General features: G+C 36.7%; 2 protein-coding genes across 3 annotated transcripts; one reads left to right on the top strand and one right to left on the bottom strand.

Moving 5' to 3' along the window:
- The first annotated feature begins 8,859 nt into the window (after positions 1 to 8,859).
- Positions 8,860 to 19,632, top strand: klhl18 (kelch-like family member 18). Its single transcript, XM_082172702.1, has 12 exons — positions 8,860 to 9,049; positions 10,745 to 10,875; positions 10,971 to 11,111; positions 12,237 to 12,435; positions 13,336 to 13,496; positions 14,179 to 14,315; positions 14,410 to 14,632; positions 14,787 to 14,891; positions 16,239 to 16,350; positions 16,442 to 18,615; positions 18,715 to 18,780; positions 18,864 to 19,632. Exons 1-10 carry the CDS (start codon positions 8,915 to 8,917, stop codon positions 16,826 to 16,828), a joined length of 1,731 nt encoding a protein of 576 aa, XP_082028828.1. The 5' UTR covers positions 8,860 to 8,914; the 3' UTR covers positions 16,829 to 18,615; positions 18,715 to 18,780; positions 18,864 to 19,632.
- Positions 19,633 to 19,685: 53 nt separating this feature from the next.
- bfsp2 (beaded filament structural protein 2, phakinin) lies at positions 19,686 to 24,240 on the bottom strand. Of its 2 annotated transcripts, XM_082172695.1 has the most exons (8): positions 22,595 to 24,239; positions 22,071 to 22,153; positions 21,802 to 21,958; positions 21,563 to 21,724; positions 20,556 to 20,681; positions 20,226 to 20,461; positions 19,954 to 20,039; positions 19,686 to 19,815 (listed from the first exon to the last, which is right to left on the bottom strand). In XM_082172695.1, exons 1-8 carry the CDS (start codon positions 23,018 to 23,020, stop codon positions 19,772 to 19,774), a joined length of 1,320 nt encoding a protein of 439 aa, XP_082028821.1. In that variant the 5' UTR covers positions 23,021 to 24,239; the 3' UTR covers positions 19,686 to 19,771. The 2 variants fall into 2 exon arrangements, with proteins under 2 accessions (XP_082028821.1, XP_082028820.1); XM_082172694.1 differs by having other exon boundaries at positions 19,760 to 20,039; positions 22,595 to 24,240.
- Between the last annotated feature and the right edge of the window lie 2,145 nt (positions 24,241 to 26,385).

Here is a 26,385-nt window from a genome sequence, read left to right on the forward strand (position 1 = left end):
AAATATCTTAATTTGTGTTCCAAAGATGAACGAATGTCTTACGGGTTGGAACGACATCAGGGTGAGTAAATGATGACATAAAATCATATATTATTAGGGGCCAAGCACTGAAAGTGCGTAGGCACCTCTTGAAATTATTGGCGTTCTTATTATGTATGTGGGGGTTAGTGGGTCCTCCATCACCCGTCTCCAGTTGATACAGAATGCAGCTGCACGTCTTTTAATGGCACACGTAAACGTGAGCACATTTCCCCTATTTTAGCCTCACTCCACTGGCTGCCTAATCAATTTAGGATCCATTTTAAAATTCTGTTATTTGCTTTTAAATCCCTGAATGGTCTTGCCCCGCCATACCTCTCTGAGCTTCTACATTCTTATACACCCGTCCGCTCTCTCAGGTCAGATGATCAGCTGCTCCGAGTGTGCCTAAAACTAAGTGGAAGCTCAGAGGGGACCGTGAATTTGGCACATTGATAGAGGACAGTCTGAACACTCACCATAGCAAATTTGGAGTCTCTAACTCAATCCCTCTAGCGCCACCAGCTGTCCAAATTTCAATATTCCTTGGCTCAATACGATTCGATTGCATAATATGACGTAATTTTCCGTCATGTAAATCTTTCCGCCATTTTGAATATTTTAAAACCCTTTTTTTCCAAACTCGTCCTAGACGGTTGTTCCGATTTTCACAAAAATGTAACCAGATCATCTTCAGACCATGGCAACAAAAAGTTATGGAATTCAAGTTGATTCGTCAAACTGTTCTTGAATACCGCGCAAACTAATTTTACGTAGTACTTGCAAAAACAGACGTAAGGCTGTATGTCCGCAACGCTTAATCGCTTTCAGACCAAACTAGGTACATGTCATCATAAGCATGACCTGAGGCAACCTGCTGCGTTTTGGCGCAGCACCACCTACTGGTCTGGAGAAAAATGGCTATTTTTGCTTGTAACTTATGAAAGATTTGTCCAAAAATAATAAAAGTGGTATCATTAGATTCAGGGGGTCATGCCGAGTTGACTTAATTTTCCCAAATCGGCCATTTTGATTTTGTACTTAAACCCTGTATTTATGAACGCATGAACGTATCATGAAAACTTGGCAAGGGTCATCAATACGATGCCCTGAAGCAGCCTGAGATGTTTCGAACCAGCGCCACCTAGTGGTAAAATGTATTTTTCAAATGCTTATAACTTTTGGCGTGGTTGACTTATTTCACGCGAGTCATCTCCTTAGGTTCCTTGCCGAGTCCAACGATACAAAACATGCTAGGTTTTGCCTTACTGTTTGTGTAGCGTTGTGATTTAGCGCTTAAAAAACATTTGCCAATATCTTCGAAACCGTTAGACTGATCGAGACGAAACCACCGTAGGAAGTTTGAAAACATAGGTCATTGGCTATAAGCTAATGCCCAAATGTCAAAAATTTTATAGTAAGTGGCAAAAATATCCAATCAAAGTCGACCAGGGGTCATTTATGCTCTCATACATATTTACTCTAAAACAAAATTAGATATTTTCACCAAATTTAACACACACATGTATGGGCTCACTCTGAGAACACACAAAAAAAAAGCGGTGGAACTGCACCACTTGATTGCGCTATAATAGAACAAAACAAGGACATTGCCATTAATTACAATATAATATCATGATATTAAATGCTACACTTTATGAATGCATTGTGGCTCTTCAGCTATCAGTGTTATCATCTAACTAAACTGCGTTTTTAAACGCAGTAGATGATGGGATACATTAAAACATAAAAAAATGTTAGGCATATTTGCTTGTTTGCCCATTAATTACTTGTTTATTTGCCCATTTACTAAGTGAATGGGCTCATATACCGTAGCCTACGTAATGAAAAAATTTGAAGAATATTATTTTGTGTTAAAAAAAGTTGATTTCGAAAGTCTGTGTTTTAAATAAAGCTGCTTTTAATTTTCGTTGATAATTAATTATTGCAGTGTTATATAACTAGTTCATTGTATAATAGACCTAAATGTTTTAAAACATTTTCAATGAGGCATAAACTAATCTATCTTTTATTATCCTTGCAGCTTGTCGGTTTTGAGGTGATGTGCTATGAAACTAAGGTGGGGCAAATTAAATAATATTAATTTAATAATAAAAGTAATAATAATAAATTATTCATAGCATTATCCTCTTCACACCAAAATAAATGTAATAAACAAAAAAATAAATAAATCATACAACAAAAAAATAAATGTTTAAATGTTGAATTGTTTTTTCAAAGAAAAAGGTAGAAAATACCAAGATACTGTATATCGTCAATCAGGCCAATTTATATATATAAATTATATATATATATATATATATATATATATATATATACACAAAACTCGATAATGATCTAAACAAACTAAATTTTGCCAACGTTTTGCATTGGGTGGGGGGCTCAGTGATTGACAGGGTGGGAGGGGGCGGGGACTTGATCGGCTTGGAATGCATTTTCAATTTGCACATTGAATTTTGCTACGTTCATTGCGGGATTTTAATGAAAATGCAATCGCAAGTGTCTTAAATGTGAGTGTAAATGCAATTAAGAAAAATTATATTTAAATGATCATTTTGCTACAGTTTTTGCTTGAACATGTTAAACATATCTAATAATTTCTGTAATACATTTTCATTTTGCAACATGTTGCGTTAAAATATGTTTTCAGTTGACATATCAAAACCTAGTGTATGAAAAGGTTACATTAAATAACTGAATTTTCATTTTCATTTTGCACCAAACGTTGCATAAATGTACATTTAAATACAGAAATGCATTTTACATAATACATTGTCATTTTGCATATTACATTTCAAATTGAATATTGCTACCAATATGCTTTCATAGAATTCATCCACGCTTGAGTAACTAGTCTATAGCCTACTTTGAAATCTGAGAACACGACTGACATTTGAGTGAGACGGAGCGTAATGCGGAAAATGAAGTATGACCCAGGCCAGGGTTAACCAATTACAAGTGTGAAAAGCCCAATTAATGAGGTAGAGAATTGAATAGTGCTATAAAGTAGTTTAAACTGCTAAAAGTGTCACGGTTCATCGATCCGTGTGTTCATTTTGTGTATCTGTTGGTTGTTGTGGGTGTGGGGTCTGAGTGTGTAGTGCTTGTTTGTTGCTTATAACCAGCTGATCACTTAATCAGCCCGCAGCTGCAGCTAGTTACTTCTGTTGTCTAATGCCGCGTTCCAGGCAACCTGTAACCCGTGTTTTCCCAACCTAATACCCGTGAAAGTGCACTGGAACGGCAGTCAAACCCGTGACTTCCCACCCGTGAACTCGTACTAGATCGATGTACTCCCAGTTACGAGTTGGAAAAACACGGGTTACAGGTTGCCTGGAACGCGGCATATATCTAGCGGGAGTGATTATTGCTTGGTGTCGGTTCGTCACTCGGTTCGTCAGTTATTTTTTTTTTTTTTTGGATGACCGAATTCTTCTTTTATCTGCAAAACAAATTTACCTGCGGGTATGAAATAAAGATACCTTACCTTACTCTTGTTTGTGTCCGGTGCCTGAGTTTCCTTACGGAGTTATTTCCTCGATCTCGTCTGTGTTTCCAGACTTCTGGAGATCGTTTGGAGATCTCTTCATCCAGTTCCAGTTTGGGATCCACCCAATAGCCTAGTGGTCAGTGCACTCTGCATTAACTTTCATTGTTTTTCAGCTTATTGCGACCCGAGTTCAAGTCCCGGGTCGTCGAACTTTCTTGATACTATACTGTCCTATCATAATAAAAGGCAAAAAAATATAGTCTTTAAACTGATGCAAGTTAAGCTCCATCCACACACAAAAATAAAATCAGCATTTTTTAAGCCATTACATCAACACCTCTCATAATGGAAGTGGGGGAATGGATTCCGACAGCTGGGTTTTTTTGCCGTCGGATTCTGTTCCCCCCATATTTCTGACACACTGAGGTTCTAATATTTATCAAATTGATGCTGTTTAAGCTCCATCCACACACAGAAAGGAATAAGCATTTTTTAAGCCGATACATCAACATCTCTCATCATTGGGGTGGGGGAACGGATATCGACAGCAGAACTATTTGCCGTCGGATTCTGTTCCCCCTATGTTTCTTACACAATGAGGTTCTAATATTTATAACATTGCAGCTGATTACTAGACCCAATAGCCTAGTGGTCAGTGCACTCTGCATTAACATTCATTGTTTTTCAGCTTATTGTGACCCGGGTCGTCGAACTTTCTTGATACTATACTGCCCTATCATAATAAAAGGCAAAAAAATATATTCTTTAAACTGATGCAAGTTAAGCTCCATCCACACACAAAAATAAAATCAGCATTTTTTAAGCCATTACATCAACACCTCTCATAATGGAAGTGAGAAGCTGGGTTTTTTTGCTGTCGGATTCTGTTCCCCCCATATTTCTGACACACTGAGGTTCTAATATTTATCAAATTGATGCTGTTTAAGCTCCATCCACACACAGAAAGGAATAAGCATTTTTTAAGCCGATACATCAACATCTCTCATCATTGGGGTGGGGGAACGGATTTCGACAGCTGGTTTGTTTGACGTCGGATTCTGTTCCCCACATGTTTCTAAGCAGTGAGGTTCAAATATTCATCAAAATGCAGTCGAATAATTGTCCCAGATAGTCAATTGGTCAGTGTACTGACATTTAGCACTTTTGGGCTTTGGACGACCCGAGTTCAAGTCCCGACTCGTGGATTTTTTCTTGATCCCATACTGTCCTATCATAATAAAAGGTAAAAACTCCCAAAATTATTCTTTAAACTGATGGCAGTTAAGTTACATCCACACAAATTTAATCAGAAAAAATGCACAGTAGTTTCTTGTAAAATCCTGCGCCTGCATTATTTTCACAGTAAAAGTCTAAATACGGTATTATATTGTGAAATATCACAGTTAAAGCCTGTGAAGTGGTAATAATGTAATTAACTGTGAAATATTACAGTTATATCTTGTGAAATCCTGGAAATATTTTACAGTGTACCCATATGTGGTACAGTTGAGACAGTGACATGGTACAGTTGAGACACCCATTTTTAATGATGTAAAGGTAACTAACCATTCATTGAAAATATAAAAAATAAAGACAAATAAAGAAAATAACAATTGGGCATTCATATTCATTCATTTTATTTAAATTAGCACTGGTTAAAATGAATAAAGCAGGAACAAGATATGAAACAATATTTATTAATAATACACAGTTTAAATATCATAAATATCAGATTTTATTTTCATTTGAGTCCTATGCTGGCTAATTACGACGTTTAACCTGTTATCATAACACTGAACAACTAAACAGTGTGTGACCTAATAGAACCCTATCGGGGGTACAGTTGATACACGTGTGTCTCTACTGTCCCCCGCTGGCCACCTCGCACATTTCTCTAGATTTTGCAATTGCCTTGCATGACACAATACCATGAAATATGACAGTTTTTAGGGCACAGAATAACGTTTGTGGTGATACCACCAGTTACGTTTAACAGTCACATAAGGATAATAAGCTATTCATTGTGGAGAGTGCATGGTGAAGTGAACGTCATACCTTAGAAAACAACTTTTCCCGATATCTTCGGATCGGAGATGCGTCCGTTGTTCAAATTTCCCACGATCAAAGAGGACACTAATACATAGCAACAATGACAACTTGTGCTTGCTGCGAACGCAAGTTATTTAAGGTGTCTCTCAACTGTACACATGTCTCAACTGTACACAGTCTACCCTAGTGAGCAGTGAAGTCGCAGCTCGACGTTCGGACCGCATAGTGTGAGCACATAAATCCTGAGCTTTGGCTTTACATCGCATGCGATCTACTCGTTCAGTGTGAGTAGGTAGCCTACCTTGCTGAAATCGCACAGACATCGCACAGTGTATGCCCGCCTTTACAGTATTGTTAGATTTTAGCTCAGCTTTTGATGTACTGGATCATAAATTATTGCTGGATAAACTGAAATGCTACAAATTTACTTCTTATACTGTACATTGGTTTATAAGTTAACTGTCTAAGGGACAATGTGTATTTTATAATGGAAGTGTTTCAGATGTGAAAGAGTTGCATTGTGGTGTGCCTCAAGGAAGCCTCATGTTTAAGACCAATGATCCTCCTCTTGTTTTAAAGTGTGCATGGACAGTCATGTATGCAGATGATAAAACACTATATTTACCTGCAACATCAATTAAGCAGTTGTCTACTGCTTTGGATGAGGAAATACAATTGGTCATAAAGTAGGTACAGAATAATAAGTTGGTTCTAAACTTGATAAAAACCAAAAGCATTGTGTTTGCATCAAACTGCATCAAAAGTTGATTGCATCAAAAGTTGAATTTGTCTGTAAAGAGTGTGCCTATTGAACACTGAACAGGTAGAGGAAATAAGACTTCTTGGAGTTATATTAGACAGTAGGCTGAAGTGGTCAAAACGGATAGAGATACGCCAATATTCTCATAGACTATCATGGCACCCTGGACAAGACATTGGCATTGCATGCCAATTTTCATCGGACTAATGGTTGGGTGCGGTTGTAGCCATTTTCATTATATTTTTCCCTGTTATAGCACCACCAAGTGGCCAATCGTTGCAATTTTCTTCATAAACGTGTCCCGTTTATGAAGAAGTTATAGCCGTTTTAGTAAAAGTGGCCCCGGTCACATCGAACATTTTGGTTCCCCTTAAAGACCGTGAATTGAAATTTCAATGAAATTAATTTCGATTAATAATAATTTTTTGATGATTAATGATAGTCACTCTCCAGAGAATATTTCTGCAGTGGTTTGGTTCCGATCAGGCCAAAAACCTAGGAGTAGGCTAGTTTGCAAAAGTAGGTTTTTCAAAAACCTCAATTTACGCTAAAATGGGTGACGAGCAAATCCGAGGCATGCATTTTGTCCGCCTCGAGCCAAGGATTCCAACCATATAACCTACGCGCCTAACGGTTTAGGAGTTATGAGCCATTTCATACTTTTGACCGGTGTAGCGCCCCCGTCAGGCCGTTCGAGGCGCGCCTTTGGCGGCGGTGTAAGTACTACCAGACCTCAAAGTTTCAAGTCTCTACGACTTACGGTTCGGTCTGCCCGATCAGTTTTCGATGGAGAATGCTGCATCATGGGAAAATTATCAATATTGCGCTATGTGCTTGAACCCCTAAATATGATCAGTGAATTGCGACACTATTTATCAGCTTGATCTGTTTGGCCTTGTGAAAGCAGCAGTTGTGATCAATATTGCAATGTGTTGCAGTGCCTTACGGTCCATCTGACACTTATTTTTGTACATGTGAACGATCTGGCAGTTTTTACTAGTTGTTACAGTCGTGTGAAGCCAAAGGATGAGACACGCACCACACCCTGCAAAAATGCTTTTCTTACATAGTATTTTTGTCTTGTTTCCAGTCCAAATATCAAAAAATGTTTACAGTTTTTCTCAGTCGCTTTGGTGCATTTCTCAGATCAGAATAAAAATTTTTTTTTTTTTTTTTGCTAATTCGGGTATATTTAAATTTATTTTAATGTTTATCATTTTATTGTTTATAAATACTGGTATCTCTTATGTTTATTCTGGTAATTCAGAATATTATTATTAATTTCAATATACATAAATGTTTCTCGAGCGGCAATAATAATGTTTATAACAGCAAAATGATCACTAACCATTATGAACTGTATAATGTCACTGGAAACCAATCTAAAATGTCTAACGTAACTTAATGAATTTTTAAACCGAGTTCAATCAAGTCCAAGTAGGCAGTACAACCTTTGCTTTAGACTATAGGTTAAATTAATAGTTAAACATGATTAGGCTATAGCCTTATCATGTTTAACCAATAAGTTATAAAATACGAAATTATTAGTAACTTCTACTAGCTAACGATTACCTGCTATTAACGAGGCTTGTTGTCTTTTAGCTAACGTTAGCTGGCCCATAACATTTATTTACTAATTAGCTTATAAATTTAACTTACCGAAAAAAACTCAAAGATCGATAGGACATGCCAGATCGGTTAGCACATTCTACTGCAGAACAACCCATTATGTCGGTGTGAAATAATTAATTATAGAAATTTAGATATTAAATTTAAAGCTCCAATCTCCTCAGTCCTCCGAAGATCCAGAAAAAAAGTCCGTTGGTGCTTCATGTTAAGAACATTCTATTGATCATCTTTAAATCAACAATAAAAAATGAAAATGTTGCTATTTTAAAATAATAGGCTAATTGCAGGTAAAGTTTGAAGTCAAAGTTTGACATGTCTCAAGAATTAGTGTTGGCAGATATAATCAGCAGAAAGCAAAGAAAGACAGATACAGTATAGGCCTATCAACAACATGAAATGAACTGATGATTTTATTTAATAAAAAATACAAAAATGTGGATTGTGATAAGCTACAACTGCAGGAATCGGATATGTAGGCTACTTGTGTGACTACAAAACCCTCCATTTCAAACTTCAACAGTCTAAACTTATTTTAACTCTGGATCTGTCCGTTGCTTTATACTAGCAAGAGAAAAAGGATGAAATATCGTTTATATGACATAAATAGCTCTGTATTAGTATCAACCGTTTACTGTGAAGAACTCTAGTCTGGTCTCATAGAGAGTCATCAAAAGCTGTGCAAAACTGTCACGTGAGCTGAACTCAACCTAAGCCATGACGTGTGTAAATCACACGAATAAGACCAGTACATCAATGAGTACATCCACATAAATCTGATGTGAACAGTATATGACAGTATATGCATGATAAGGAACTAACTGAGCGACCCGCCATTAATATTAGAGAAGAAGAAGAACTAACTGACACCGCCGGTGGAGGGCACTCAGTTAAACAGCGCGACCTACGGCGTCTCGGTTTGGACAAAAAGTGTCGTCTCCAGTCCATCAATGACGATGGGTGACACGATTTTTGAAGAATTAGAAGATTTGATGCATTTTTCTGTCGCCGATTTGCCCGCTCGTGGATATGCAGTGATGGAGGAGATCCGACGACAAGGGAAACTGTGTGATGTTACCCTAAAAGTACTGTGCTTTTCTTTGTTAGGGTTAATTTGCTAGTGAAATGCTAACCAAGTAGCACTGGGCTGTCAGCATGGTAGAGGCTAGTGAAGTACAGGCACTGTTAACAGAAGGAAGAGCTGCAATTTTTAATCATGTCAGGTCGTTTGCTAATGTGTCTCATTGCATACATCTCTTGAAATTGGTCTTTCTATGTTTTGTATACATTTTGAAGGCGATGTATTCCAGTGTTATTTGTTAGCGTGTATAGCTAACATCCTCATCAGCTGTAAATTATAAACTACTAAAGCACGGAAGAGAAACAGCACATCCTGCTATTATTTATTGCTATTTTTATTTCAACCTTTAGAGAAATTACAAACGGCTTGGGTAGTGAACTCGCCTTCCATGGTCTGTTAAGAAGTTTTCATTTCCTCATGTTTAATGTTTAACTATATTATCAAGCTGAGTTTAATAGAAACACATGTGAGAGCTGGATATCCAATAGGCTATATCGTGAACTGTTTGGCTTATTCCAGACAACAGTTTCTAGCTATTTTCTTTGTATCTATCTAGTTAATTTTTAAGCTATTTTCCCCCTCCCAAATAACTATTTCAATGCAATAAAATGCTGTACATCTCGACATTACTTGAAAAAAATTATATTCAATTGAAATATACATAACTTTTTTAGTGAATGAACTTTGTTGAGGGAATGAATTAAAATATTGAATAATGAATAATTTTTATGAATAATGATAATCATTTAATTATAAGAATAATGCTGTTAATAATTGCTGTTTTAGTTTAAAGTTTATTTTAAAAGCTTGTTTTAAACATTTTTGAGGCCCCATTGGAAGTGTGCTGAGGCCCCCTAGTGGGTCCAAGACTGCTATTTGAGAACCACTGCTTCAGATTCATTATAATATGCAAAATTTGCAAAAGTTAAGGTTAATTTATTAAAAGCATCTCAATAAAGCATGCAACAGTAATTGCAGGAACAGAAATGTTGTTTTTTTTGCAGCTCAAAAGAAGAAAAGAGAGATACAACATAGAGACATAAGCGTTAAAAATGTAACATTGAGATATTAATATGAAAGTGTGTTAAAATGTAAACAATGAAAAATAGTGCACATTTCTTACGTTTTCTATACCAAAAAGAAAAATTGAGGTGGTTTGCTGATGCCTCCTTATTTTTGAGTGATGTGTGTATATATATATTATGTTGCTGTATAAAGCACCATTAGTAGAAGCATCAGCTAATGAAACAGTCTCTGATCTGCTGCTTGGCTTTACCTGTTGCATCATCAGCCCTTTATGTGGGTCGCAGAGAGCAATAATCCTATTTATCCCTTTCACCTGACCTGCTGTACGCATGTCTTTGCTGACTGACAGCTGGCTTATAATACATACTACAGATCATGCTAAGGATTATGGTATACTTTCAGTATAGCCTTCTTAATGCCTGGATGTTCTTCTTTTTTTTTTCTTTCTTTTTTTTTTTACATTTGCTGCTTCGTTCATTAAAATGTCACTTGTCTGTTAATTTTTGCCCTTGAGAGTGGTTATACTTTGTGATCATTTGGGTGGAGGGATAATAATGTTTCAGATTTTTCATTTGGCAGTGAATGTCACGTTAACACTGAACCAGGACATTTTATGTATTATGTGTATGAGATGATTTCTGATCAGGATTTGTTCACCCATCTGTGTATGCAGGTAGGAGAGCACAAATTCAGTGCTCACAGAATAGTCCTTGCTGCTTCTATTCCGTACTTCCATGCCATGTTTACCAATGACATGGTGGAATGCAAACAGGATGAGATCGTCATGCAGGGCATGGATCCCAGGTGAAGATACAAAATCAATCAAGATCTCTAGACATGGTCTTTTTTTGTTTGTAAGTGTATGCTAATATTTTCATCTCTGTTTTGCCTCTAAACAGTGCACTTGAAGCCCTAATAAACTTTGCCTACAATGGACACATAGCCATAGACCAACAGAACGTCCAGGCCCTCCTGATAGGGGCCAGTTTCCTGCAGCTTCAAAATGTCAAAGATGCCTGCTGCTCTTTTCTACAGCAGAGGTACCGCTTAAACAATTATGATTACTTCATGACACATAATATAGATATAGAGGTAACACTTAACAATAAGTTTACATGTAAACAATACATTTAAAGGGATAGTTCACCAAAAAGGAAAATTCTGTCATTTACTCACCCTCAAGTTGTTCCAAACCTGTATGCATTTATTTATTCTGCTGAACACAAAATAAGATATTTTAAAGAATATGAGTAAGCAAACAATTGATGGGTCCCATTGAAATAATATGGAGATCAATGGGGCCCAGCAACTGACATCCTTCAAAATAGATTTTTTTTTTTTCAGCGGAGCAAAGAAATACATACAGGTTTGGAATAACTTGAGGTTGAGTAAATGATCCCAATAAGGTCCCAAATGAGACCTTATTGTAAAGTGTTACTGATATAGATATTGTAATAACTAGCTACTGGTTCAAAGGTTTAGAGTCAGTAAGATTTTAAAGAAATTAATACTTTTATTCACCAAGGATGCGTTAAATTGCATTAAATATATTAAAATAAAAAAGTGATTTTAAATTGTTCAAATATTTCACAACATTACTGTTTTATTGGATTCTGTTCAAATAAATACAGCCTTGGTGAGCATAAGAGACTTCTTTCAAAAACGTTAAAAACATTACTGATCCCAAACCTTTAAACGATAATGTGTGTACATAACTGTATAATCAATTAATAATATAGGATCCAATAATAATAATCAGGCCAATTAAAGGTGCTATAAGCGATGGCACACGTTTTTTTAGGCTGAAGCATTTTTTGTCACATACAGCAAACATCTCCTCACTATCCGCTAGCTGCCTTTCCTCTGAACACACTGTAAAAATACACGGTCTCTGTAGACAGCCCAGGCTCCACAAACGGCAACAAAAACAAACTGGCCCAGCCTGGACCACGAAACATAACAAACAGTGTTCCAGCCTCCGTTTTATTTGACAATACTTCGAACGTCAACAAGAAGTGACGTTATCCAACATCGCTTAAAGCACCTTTAAGTAATTACTGTGTCAGGCCTCTCTCAGGTTATGGAGTAATAAAGATTATAAAAAGAAGATATGAAAGTGATTAATTTCACATACAGATCATTCTAGACTTGCTCCTAATTAACAGGTTGCATCCAAAGAATTGCCTTGGTGTACGGCAGTTCGCAGAGACTATGATGTGCACCACACTTTACGATGCAGCCAACATCTTCGTTCACCAGCATTTTGTGGAGGTATCTTTGTCCGAGGAGTTCCTGGCCCTTCGGCCGGAGGAGGTGTTTGAGCTCGTGGGCTGCGATGAGCTCAATGTCCAAGCAGAGGAGCAGGTCAGATTCTAATGACTAACATAAAGTGACAAGAACAGGATGGTACTGAATGATGGATGTAAATCACACATTTTCATTGTTTCACAGTTTTGGGTGTTTTCTTTAAAGGTTGTATCAGCGATTTCAGGCCCAAACATAAATGATCACATTCATCTAATCTTTCCTAACGATCCGCTAGCTGCCCGCCCCATAAGCAGGCAGTCAAAAAAACGCGTCTCTGTAGGCAGCCTAGGCTCTGAGATCTGCACACCAAAATAATTAGTTTCACCACCACCACTCAAAACCAAAACAAATAGTGTTCCAACCAATCACCGACAGGGGGTGGGTGTTGTGAGGTTTTGCGCTCGTGCACGGCTGCACGCGATGTCGGAGCTGAAGAAGAAGCCAGCGTCTATCAACGAACAAGAGAAATTGAACATGGCTGAGTCAATCCCCAAGAGGAGGATTAGGGTGGGGGAATACCATTGTGTTTATTCCAAGACACGAATAGTTATCGGGAAGGCTTTTGAAAGGTGGAGATACTGGAGTCAGGTGTGTGTGTGTGTGTGTGTGCGCAGTGCAATGTCTTAGGATGTGTTTGTGAGTTCTGAGGAGTGACTTCGCGTGCAGCCGTGCACGAGCGCAAAACCTCACAACACTGTCGGTGATTGGTTGGAACACTATTTATTTTGGTTTTGAGTGGTTGGTGAAACTAATTGTTTTTGTGTGCAGATCTCAGAGCCTAGGCTGCCTACAGAGACGTGTTTTTTTGACGGCCTGCTTATGGGGCGGGCAGCTAGGGGATCGTTAGGAAAGATTAGATGAATGTGATCATTTATGTTTGGGCCTGAAATCGCTAATACAACCTTTAATGAGAGACTATAAAATTAGACAAAATCTGATCTTTTTTGTTGTTTGTAGGTGTTTGAGGCCGTGCTTGCTTGGGTGCGACATGCACGTGAAGATCGTGAGCCACGGTTACCGGAGTTACTGTCTAAAACCCGACTGCCTCTATGTCGACCTCAGTTCCTTGCTGACCGAGTCCAACAAGATGAGCTTGTACGCTGCTGCCACAAATGCAGGCACGTTTCTTTCAGATAACTTATGCCCCATAAATGGACCTTTTGGCAAAAACACACTGTTTCGAATCCAAACTAAGACATTATGCGATTTTTGCAGATCCAAATCTACAGTAAATACATTTTCAATACAATATCTAAGAGTACCATTGTACTTCAAGTCTGCATGAAATGGTAGTTGTGATAATCTTTTCATGCCTATTGTGATGTACTGTATAACTGAGTGAAACAGCTTCTCGAACAGGAAAAAATGTTGCGCGGAACTTTATTTTGGTCAATTGATTGGACCATTGTTGTTTTCTATTATGATCTCATGTGAGTGACAGGTTGTCTTGCCCTTGCACCAAAAAAACATGTAATCAGAGAATAGATTAATTTTGATAAAGAGCTTTTTTGATTAAAGAATATGTGGGCACATGAAGTAAAAAAAAAGAATTTGCATAGATAAATCATTTATAATAAATACTTTAATATTCCATTAAAAAAATATCAATTTTGATTTCATGGTGACTTTATGGTTGTATGTAATGTAAATTATTATTATTAGGTGGCTGATGGCTTAGACTATGTAACAGTTTTTTAGTTATACTTTTGAAAGGATGTAGGGATTAATTATTTGGGGTATTGTTTGTGCGTTTCCAAAAGTATCCATGCATAAATATGCATTTGACCTTTACTCTAACAGGGACCTTGTTGATGAGGCAAAAGATTACCATCTGATGCCGGAGCGACGGCCGCACCTCCCAGCCTACAAGACCCGACAGAGATGTTGCACATCCATCGCAGGTTTAATCTATGCGGTCGGGGGCCTCAACAGTGCTGGTACCTCCTTCTTCACACTGTCCTTTTAGAAAACGTATGTGCTAGTTACTGTCAAGTGTCAGTTTTTGTTAATCAGTCAACGTTTCATGCACAGGTGACTCATTAAATGTCGTGGAGGTATTTGATCCTATTGGAAACTGTTGGGAGCGATGCCAACCTATGAGCACAGCCCGCAGTCGAGTGGGTGTTGCTGTTGTGAATGGGCTGCTTTATGCCATTGGTGGTTACGATGGTCAATCACGGCTTAGAACTGTGGAAGTTTACAACCCAGAAACTGACACGTGGACCAAAGTTGCTAGCATGAATACTCAACGCAGGTAAGAAATCGTGAAATTGTGAGGGAAATATATTTAATATATATTATTTGAAAAGCTATTTTGAAGCTGGATTTAAACCAAGAATTTTAGGTGCATGTGATGTATGTATGCATATCTGATGCTTTTGGTCTATCATCTCTTCTTTCTGCATTAGTGCGATGGGAACAGTTGTTGTTGATGGCCATATATATGTCTGTGGTGGATATGATGGCAAGTCCTCTCTAAATTCAGTCGAGTGCTATTCCCCAGAGACTGACAGGTGAGTCATACATTCTTTAGAAATGTTTAAAAACATAATGTTTAGAAAATTGGATCAATGTAGGGCTGTCACTTGATTAATTTGTAAATCAATGTAGGGCTGTCACTTGATTAATTTGTAAATCAAGTAATCAGCATTTTAAGTAATGGAAAATGTTTTGTTGAAAAAACAAACAAACCAAGAACATTTAAAATGCATATAATTATGTGGCAATAATATCTTGATCAAAAAGAGTATACAAAAATGTTTAAATTATTTAATGTTTTAATTATTTATTATTTAATGTTAAACATTATTTAATAATTTAATTAAAATACATTACATTATGTAATAGTGTATATATATATATATATATATATATATATATATATATATATATATATGTATGTATGCATGTATGTATATGTGTTATATTATATTGCAAAAGAGACTAATAATACAAATAAATGTCATCATTTTAATAATTTTAATTTTAAGTCTTTACCACCGTCTAGCCTGCAGTTGGTGCAACAGCGTTATGAATGTTATTGAAATCTAATGCTTATTTAATCTTGGCTGAACATATTTAAGGTGTTCATGCACGGTTCAGTATTTGAGCATTTTTTTGCTTTATGAAAGAAAGTGTAAGTACAGCCTAATAGACTTTAATTGAAGGTGATCACACTTTCGCAGTTATGGGACCGAGATTATGGAATGAACTGCCTCTTTCTATTAGATCTGCTAAATCTCTATCAGTATTCAGGAACTTGATCAAGGCACATTTATCATTGACCGCTTATAACAGGTTATCTCAATGTGGTGTCTGTGATGTGAGATATGTGAAATGTATGTTTTATCTTTTTATTTTTATGTAAAGCATTTTGGTCAACTTCGGTTGTATTTAGCAGTGCTATATAAATAAATGAAAGAAAGACTTGCTACTGTCTAGTATATCATCAATAATGATGTTTATATTTATTCTGTGTTTTATGTATTTTCAAGTAATTATTACAGTATAACGTTTTTTACTTATTATATGTCATGTTTTTTAATAATTTTTTATTTGTTAATATATTACTATTTTATGTTTAAAATAGCACATTAATGTCATTAATATCGTTTGTTCTATTAATTATTATAATTTGTATTAATTTTATGATTGGCTGAATATTTGAAATTATTGGCTGATTATTTAATTTCTTGAAGCAGTGGTTACTTATTACAAGGATGTTTATTTTTGTAATTTAATTTGTTAATATATTAATATTTAATGTAAAGATGTGTTCAATAGCAAAGTTTTTGCTGTGGTTTTTCGAAATCAGAATGTGTCTGATTTTGTGTGTGTGTGCGTGTGTCTTCTGTGACCAGATGGACAATAGTTACAGAAATGAGTGCAAGCCGCAGTGCTGCTGGTGTTACTGTGTTTGAAGGCAGAATATACGTTTCAGGCGGTCATGATGGTCTACAGATCTTTAACACAGTAAGTGAACATCATAATTCAATTGGCAGGATATAAGTTACAAAATGCTACAATATGTAAAGTTGTGAATGTTTCATGTCTCTGCCACTAGGTGGAGTACTATAACCAGCATACAGCATTATGGCACCCTGTTGCTCCCATGATAAACAAGCGCTGTCGGCACGGTGCTGCAGCCGTGGGCAGCAATCTGTATGTGGCGGGAGGTTATGATGGCTCTGCGTTCCTTAGTGGTGCAGAGGTGTACAGCTCAATAACAGATCAGTGGAGCCACCTAGTGGCCATGAACACTCGACGCAGCCGCATTTCTCTAGTAGCCAACTGCGGTCGACTCTATGCAGTTGGAGGTTATGATGGACAGTCCAATCTCAGCTCTTTGGAAATGTACGACCCAGAAACGAACCGCTGGACACTTATGACACCGATGGTTTGCCACGAGGGTGGGGTAGGGGTAGGCTGTATACCCTTACAGCCAACTTAACGCCACATCTCCCTCAGCCCAAAAAGATTTTGATTATTTAAAAAAAAGAACGAAAGGTGTTTGTACTGAATAATCTAACAAAATGCACTCATGATCCTTGGTTCACATGTTTGCATCAGAGGTACCATTATTCAGGCTTTTATTCTAAGAAAAGCCTAAAGCAGATATGCCAGTACACCTTTAATGGTGACATAATCCTGTTATGTTCTTTTGACGACCAAATGTGGAATTCATACGTACGTTCAAAGACATTGACAACAACTGGGCCGCACTTCTGCTAAAAAAACGCACTTTTACACTGTTAACAGATAGCGTGTGTTGTGGGCCCTTTTAAGCATCAGTTGATAGGTAATATCATCATGTACACATATAAATTTGTCATTTTTGTTCCTCTAAACTGGAAGCCAATTTAGATTTCTAGACAGGTGAAAGTTAACCACTGTTAATCCATGCCATAATTGGGAGAAAGAGTATAATCAAGTGGGTATGATTAATGAGGATAAAGCTGTTTTTAATTCTGTTTTATCAAGAATTTTTCTTAATAATAAGTACTAACCGTGTGTTATTTGGGATATTGCTCATAATGAATTTTGCTGTTTTGCAGAACATGATGGAAATTTAATGTGAGCAAAATGTGTCTGCACAAAGATGTGCCATGACTTTCCACTTTACATGGGACTGTGTTTTGATTTCACCACTTTATTGACTTGAATTCTCTTACCTTTTTTTTTTTTTTTTTTTTTTTTTTTTTTGTCTGGTTTTAATGGGCAGATCTTTTTGATTTTGGGATTGCCGATCACCAGCTCTGTATACTGGATAGATGAGCTGTGATGTGCCCATCTAATCCATTGTCTTTTTTTCTTTTCTTTTTTTTTTTTTTACTTTCTCTGGTATTTTTGAGAATCAGTACACATACCAAAATGAGGGAGAGTGAAATTGACATTAACTGACGATTAACTTGTCAGATATGTGCTTTCAGGATTATTTACTATGTTGAAGTAAAAGTGTTGGGGAGAGCCTATAAATAGAACGCTCCCTTGTGCTTTGTGCAAAAAATGTCCAAATTATGGTTTATGACTATGAATTTTTACCTTATGCTTTTAATTTCAAATAACCCATCTGAAATTAGGATTACTGACTGTGAATTTTTAACACGGTTTATATTTTCTTTCTCATATTACCAATACTGCATTTCTCTGCTGATTTTATTTTATGATTTATTTTGTATTAACTTCCAATTGTGATGCAGTATTTCTATGTTTAATTTATTATTAGCTGTAATCATTCTTTTTATAGCATTGCACATTGTAGTCACTTAAATGAGAATCAAGTTTACGTTTTACAGAAATCTATAGATCACATTTTTCTGTATGTGTTTGAATATATTCCTCAGCTACCTCCGTATGAGATGGGAGAGCTCAACAGGGACAAATATCGAGTCGGTCGCCCTGATATCTTTTAAAAACATTCCCATTTAACCTGAAGGAACGGCATTAACAGATCTTTTGTGTGGGACTAAATATTCTTTTTCACGTAATTCCTAAATGTCTTAAATAAACATTGATTTTATGGACACAATGCCGCCCTGCGCTGTAATTTTCCCTGTGACGCACAACAACTTTGGGTCACACCCTTTGAGTGGTGTTTTAATTGAACAGACGTGTGCCTGTTCACTGTTAGTTTGAGAGTGAAGGATGACTGGGAACATGCAAAGAGCCCTGCTGGTGTTGCTGCTCATCTCTATGCTGAACTTCTCAGCTGCTTTTCCCATGGAGCCACTTCAGAAGGTATAAGAATCTTTTTATTAAATGGGAATATCATTAAAACTGGTTATATTGAAAAGAATAGCACAAACTGATGCAATGCATTTGTTATTCATCATACAGACACCTCTACTGGTCCAACCATCAGATCCACAGCCGTCAGAAAGTGTAACACTAGGAAACTCACAGGTGAGAAGTGTGTTTGTGATGTGACACAATTAGACCTTTTTGTTCATATATGTCGAATATTACAGCTGTGCTGATGTTCACAGGACGTGAGGGTCAGCAGTCTTGGATTCCGTCTGAAAAGAGCGAGTTCTGCTAACACAAAGAAACCGGCCCGTTACTGTGCTGGATGCTTCTCGGTTATTGGAGACCCAACAAGACCAGAGAAATGAAATCTGCTGTATCCAAATTCTGCATAATTCATATACCTAAATATGAATAACATTTAGTTTCTGTTGGAAAGAATGTTTTTTGATCTGTTAATGCAGCTATGTTTTAGTATACTATGTTAGACTGTCATTTCTTAATTTTGCATGAATTTGCACTTTTTTTTATATAAAACATTCAATACGTTTTTACTAAACTGCTTAAATTAGTGTAAATGTGGGACTGGTTTTCTTTAAAACACACCATGGTTACCTATTTGTACTAGAAATGTCAGTCAGCTATTGTCTTTTGTTATAGCTTTGTGTTTTTTCCCCATGCATGCAGTAAACTGCTATTTGAGGATTTCCTAAACAAAGAAATGATAGTTCAGAACGATAACATGGATTTGAAGTAATGTCTAAGTGGCAGTTTTATAGACGTGTCATTATAACCACAAGGTATCATTATCGTGTTAGGGAGCTTCAGTTTTGACCATAGTCAATTATTCATATTTCCCACACTATCATTTATGGCTTTGGTACCCGTGGGAGTAAAACAGAATATAGGCATATAGGATCAGGATATGGAATCATAGAGGCTAGAGAATCAACTGAAGAGACTTTGTATATAAAATCAGCTAAATGCTAAATAAAAATGAATTGAAGTCAATGTTTTATGAGTGGATCTTCAATTTATGTCTTATGTTTTTATTAATTTCTTAACCTGCACAGCAATCATGTAGTCTATAGATGCTGTAAACTACAAGCGAGGAGAAACAAATGAAAATCAAGAAAATTAATGACATATTTCATTCATTCTTTCTTTCTTCTGGAGCACCAGGAGCATTAGAACCTGACGAAGGAAATCAAAAACATGTTTTTTAATCTCCAAAAAGCCTTGATGATCATGTTCATCAAGCTTAATATTCATACTACAGTCAGATCATTTGAGAATCTTTTGTAGATAAAATATTTTCCATTGAAACAGTACCTTCCGTCTGTTGACAGCTCTGTGGTTCAGATGTGGAAAATGTGGTTTCAGTTCGTCCCTCAGGTACTGAAGAACCACCCTGGAACCTACAGTACAGAACATTGTGGTTACATACAGTATCCCCTGAGAGATCTGTCTGGAATCACAGAAACTGAAACTAGTTTCAAAGAACTTAAGACTATGGGAGAACGAGGAAGAAGATTGAGTCGGGGCTTTGGTTGTTTTTACAGTCCTTGTCCTCCTGTCATAAGCAGATTGAAAATGAGCCTCACGTTGAGGTGTGGAATCTGCTCTCCTCTCCGTCCAGGATTCCATGATACGTTCCAATCTCCAGCTCCAGCTTCATCTTGTTGTTGTGCAAGGTTTCATATTCCCGACGCTGCTGCTCGGTGTCCCCACGGATGTCATTGAGCTCGCCCTCCAGCTTTCCGATGACAGAGCCCAGGTTTTGGAGCTCAATGTCGTGCCAGTGCTTGGCATCGTTGAGGGCGTTCTCCAGGCCTCGTTTCTGCAGGGAATCAGGGATCATACAAAGTTCAGTCAATTGAATATTGTTGTGCTTTATGATTTTTTTGCATCACACTTTGAGAAAGTTGTCCTACCAGAGCTCTAATAGACTCAGTCTCGGCCTGCAGATTCTGAACCTTGCACCCGGCATCACTGCATTCTGTCTTCAGACTCTCAAGCTCCTCTTCTTCTCGACTCAGCTTACTGGTCACTTTGCCGGCCTGTTGCACGTTCACACATAGGGGATTTTCATGTTATGACAGGGATAATATTTGGTCTTTATCACAAAATAAATTCCAACAAGGTGATCGGGACCCCAACGTGGTCCTGAGGGAAATATTAATTTGAGTTATTGAACTTTTCTCAATAAAGTTTTATATGTTAACATAAACTAGCAATGAACAATACTTTTGCAGCATTTATACATTTCGGTTAATGCTAAGTTCTACTTTCTTTTTTTTTTTTACATTTTCAGTAGTCTAATAAAATATATTTTTTATATATTTATTTGATAATATAAATTACACTACCGTTGAAAAGTTTTGAATTTTTAAGTATCTTATGCTCACCAAGTCTGCATTTATTGGTAAAAAAAAACCCAGTAAAAACAGAAATAATGTGAAATTTAATTACAATTTAAAATAGCTGCTTTCTGTTTTAATACATAATGTAATTTATTACTGTGATAGCAAAGCTGAATTTTCAGCAGTCTTTGATCCTTTAGAAATCATTCTAATATGCTGATTTGGTGCTCAACAAGCTTTTCTTATAATTTTCTAAGATAAAAAACAGTTGTGCTGCTTAATATTTTTGTGGAAATGGTGATTTTTTTTGAGGATTCTTAGATAATTTAGGCACTTATTTAAAATCCAAATATTTTGCAACATTAAAAATCTCTTTACTGTTTCTTTTGTTTATTGCATCCTTGCTGAATAAAAGTATTAATTTCTATCGGTAGTGTAAATATCTATAAATGAATATATATGGCAAGTGTGTATATGTATATATAGCAATAAGTGTATTATAAGCAATAAGTAAGCACTAAGTGTATATATATATATATATATATATATATATATATGATTCATGTTCTATGGTTTACCTTGGACTCAAGGTAGACATCAGTCTCAGCACGGTTCCTCTCAATGACCTTCTCCCAGTGGGAACGGATGAAATCAAGAATCTGGTCCAGGCTGGTCTCAGTGGGAGTCTCCAGCTCTTCAACCTCACGCCCTGACATCTGCTTATAGAGCACTTTAACATCCTAAAGAAGAGCAAAAGAAGATCTTAATTTAACTCTAACTCTAAGATAATTCTAGTATTGAGCTGGTCTTATTTCACCTCCATATGACTTTGCTCCAGATTCATCAGCTCATTCTTCATGCTGTCAATATCATTTTCCAGGTCCATCCTGGTCAGGTTTGCATCATCGATGACTTTGTACAGAGAGTTAATCTCCTCCTCCACTGCTTTGCGGAACGGCTGCTCATTCTCGTACCTACACAATCGTGAATAAAAACACACTCTTTGCTGGAAATCTGTTCATGCAGATAAATGCTAGAGTGATCAAAATCTCTTTCTCTGTTTTAATCAATGAAGCACACTCACACCTCTCTTTGAAGTCCTCTGCATTGGCTTGAACATTCTCAGTCTGGAGCATAAGTCGAGCGTTGTCCAGGGTGGCCTCACTGACCTTACAGAAAGCAGGAAGATGTTAGCATGTGCGCCAGTAGTATGAGTATCTTTTTACCTCCTCAGTACTAGTACTTTTTTTTATAAAACCTGTTCCCAGAAAACATATATAAATTAATTTAAATATAAAGTTTGACAATATTCTCTCTTTCTCTAAATAAATAAATATTCTCTAAGTAAATGGTCAAATGTTTTTTTATTGATTTATTTTTTAACACAAATAAATATCACTACATTTTGTTAGATTTATGTTTAAAACAAAATTTGTTAATGTAAATTGTGGTGTAAACTTAAATTTAAGATATTTTCTCTACAAAAAAATCTTAGGATAAGTAAATAAAAAATACATATTTTAATTAAAACGATATTAAAAGTTTTAATTAATTAAATTAAAAGTTTGCTCTTTGACCTCTATGCTTGATCTATGCAGTCCAACTCCTACCTGTTTATAAACATCTTCCCAGTCTTGCTTCAGGCCAGTCCATTTCCCGGCGCTGACAGCTTTCCTATCTAAGCAGTGTCTGATCTGTTCCTCCAGTTGTTGGTTGAGTTGTTCCAGAGCGTGAACTTTATGACGATACTCCAACAGGCTCTCGTTAAGGCTGTCGAAGTCATAGTGGTGGCCTCGATCCCCGGGCTTGCTCACCACAGGAACGGTGCTTCTAAGGCCCTGCATAAACACGCTGCTGATGCCCAGAGCTCTGCGGGACACGCGTGCACCCAGGCTGCTGGTACCTCCGGTGGGAGCCATGCCTACAAACACTCCCCGAGGCGCAGAGATCCCTGTTGCACTCATGCGGCCCACGCCGCCGGGCTGCTCCGCAGCAGCCTGGCCCAGGAAGGAGGACCGACGTCGTGGCAGAGGCATTCCTGTCCTGATGCTTTTTAAGTGACAGACCACTATTAGTCCATAGACATGACCACAATGCGAGCGTAAATATCCACTGACCTCCCCTCAGCTAAACGGCAACGGCTACCAGTGCATGCCTCTTTATGGTGGCCTGGCCTTCTGGAAAGCAGGCTCTTTGTTTTAATACTATTGTGATAGAGACCTGGTGATGCTGGTCACTGCTCTTTGTTCATCACCGCTAGGCAGTTTTCAGCTGTCTCAGCACAGTGGTCTTCTCAGGAAAGCTCTATGGACCAATCCAGGTCCCCCTCTCAATATGTTTTCTGTTTGACAGTGGGGAAACTAAACTATCATCACAATGACCCAAGAGCGTAGGCTTACATGTGTATGTGGTAGGCCATGTGTTTATGATATATAGGCTATACAGAACCTCATATAAACAAGAGTTGTAAATGAGGGGAAAAAAGGCAACAGAAAGAATTACAGCTTCACAAGATGATTTTGCATTTGATAAGTAATTTTTACCGCATCATCCTGTTTGCTGGTGGGAGATGTGTTCAACTGTTATCAAAACAGAAGTCAGAAGAACTTTTTTTCCCACGAGAAAGTGATAAGGTTTCATTAGCCTGTATCTTTTGAAATCACAGATATTGCATTAATATGGTCAATGCTGACCGATAACAAAAACATTGATTTATTCAGGAACGATGTTATACTGAACGAGTCATTGAATCATTTATTTATTTCAACCGTTTCGTTCTTACAGAAACACTGATTCACTCAGTAATGTCACGCGTTGTGTTGCTATCAGTGCGGTGGTTTCTTTAGAAATGTTTGTTGGCAGAGCAAAATAGACAAAGTATCTGATGATATTATATCTAAAATGTAAGTTTCTCAATATTAACTTCTTTATTAACAATATTAACATTATTCACTTTATTAAGCTGTTGTATAACAATATCACACTTGCAATCGTATTAAACATGGCAACTGTATGGCACACCAGGATGGTTTTCTGCTATCTATCTATCTATCTATCTATCTATCTATCTATCTATCTATCTATCTATCTATCTATCTATCTATCTATCTATCTATCTATCTATCTATCTATCTATCTATCTATCTATCTATCTATCTATCTATCTATCATCTATCTGTCTGTCTATCTATCTATCTATCTATCTATCTATCTATCATCTATCTGTCTGTCTGTCTGTCTGTCTGTCTGTCTGTCTCTCTATCATCTATCTATCTATCTATCTATCTATCTATCTATCTATCTATCTATCTATCTATCTATCTATCTATCTATCTATCTATCTATCTATCTATCTATTCTACAGTTAGACTTCTGGACGTCTATAAGATTCCTGAGGTAGACCTAAGCTGTACTTGAAATCATATTTTTGATATATTTTGACATAAGTTTGCTGAAATGATTAGCAGAAGACTTTCTACCATTGCAGTCAAATCAGCGCACAGGTGTTAACTACTGTAGGAAGGAGAACGATCATCACACAGTGATTTCTTACTGTGTATTTGTCTCAAACAGGAACCCCTTCACTGCAGACAAGCTGAAATGGGCTAAATCATCGATTTCAGTCTTTCTATATGAATATCAGCATTTTTGGACAGAATTTAGGATATGTTAGTATTTAGTTCAGCTGAAATGTTTGAATATGCTATTGACAAAATATATATTCTTAAAGGTATAGCGGAGGATCTTTCCAAATTTTAGATAAGACCCGCCCTCTCCACTTTTTGAAAAGTTTGATTGATTCACCAGAATGATTGACAATTAGGAGGACCAATAGTTTAGACTACCCACCAGGAAGTAAAACATCCTCCGCTATACCTTTAAGTTATAGTAAAAATAATAATAAAAATGTGAAAAAAGGAGGTCAAAATAATTTGACACTAATATGGAACTAATATGACACTAATATGACACTAAGTAATCCACTGTAAAACAATTACAGTGCCATGTAGTTACTGTAAAACTGAAATATGCTAATGGTACTGTAAATCTTAATTACAGTAACTTACTGGCATGTGTTGCCAGTAAGTTACTGTTAAAACCCCTTGAAATGTCTAACAGTGTATCTGTCTATCTATCTATCCATCTGTCTGTCTGTCTGTCTGTCTGTCTGTCAGTCTGTCTTGCCGTTTTGTTTGAAGAGTGAAGACATGTATGTAAATTCAGGGGCTTTCAGGACCTATACTGAAACTGAAAATACATTTTGAAAGAAACACAAACATTTTAGTATGTAACCCAGATTCAACTTTGGTTTCGCAATTGTTTCTCAGAGCAAAGAGCTCTTTGAATATCTTGCTCAAAGGGGCCTTTTGAACAAATAAGATACACCACATAAATTTTGATGTACTTTTTGACTTCCAGCCAAGTTCGTCACCAGAGTTCTACTAGTTATTTCTGCATTATGAATAAATGTACTGTTATGTAAATCAAGAAGGTTTAACCTATAAATTTGTCTCTTGCAATAAACCCCAAGTGTCAGAATAATCAGTAATGGAATAAAACCTCTTCCTATTCTAAATAACCCTGGGAGAAGTGCATAGTGCACTTTAGACTGTTCTGGAATTTATAGAAAAAAAAATAGTCTCATTGCTTTCCACTGAACCAGACAATTCCTCTTCTGATCAGAACAACAGGTTGTGATTTCCCCTTCCATTTCTACATCATTTATTGTTGAAGGGATTTTATACATTACACTGATATTCACGTCTGATTCTGTGTCTGCATCCAGGGATCCTAATCTAGTATTGAATGATTTCATTTTCACAATAATTGAGTTGTCTTGGCCTTTCTCTTCATACGATAAAGGTTTCTATTAGATTAAATTTTAATCGCTCTATAACATGAATCACAGATGTGGCAGCTGAGTGTAATTATGCCATGGGCATGCCTTGAATTTGCAAAATGAGTGAAGGTATGCTTCACCTGCCATCAGAACAGGCACAAACCTATCAGTAGAGTCTGCCCTTGAGCATAGCATAGACTTTCAAGACTAAGCAGATTCCACATTTTATTAATGTCACTGATACCAAACACTGACCTTATGTAAGAGATCTGTGATAATAATTGCATAAAGGCTGGAGCTTACAAAATTCACAGAAAATTGCATAGTGTATGATGTGCTCAGACCTTTTAGCTTCAGACTATGATTCCATCCAGTCAGTGGATCAAACATGTTTGATATATTGAGCCAATTTTAGAACACATATTGTTTTCATTTTTCATGCAAGGTTCATGCTTCTGTGGGAGTTTGTTGTGTTCGGAACACCGTGAGAGTGGTAGTGTGTGGGTTCTGACCGGTCTAAAGTAGCAATGTAATCTGAATAAATTGAATTAAATATACATG

The sequence above is a fragment of the Leuciscus leuciscus genome (assembly GCF_965113295.1).
Source record: "Leuciscus leuciscus genome assembly, chromosome: 6".
Taxonomy (NCBI): domain Eukaryota; kingdom Metazoa; phylum Chordata; class Actinopteri; order Cypriniformes; family Leuciscidae; genus Leuciscus; species Leuciscus leuciscus.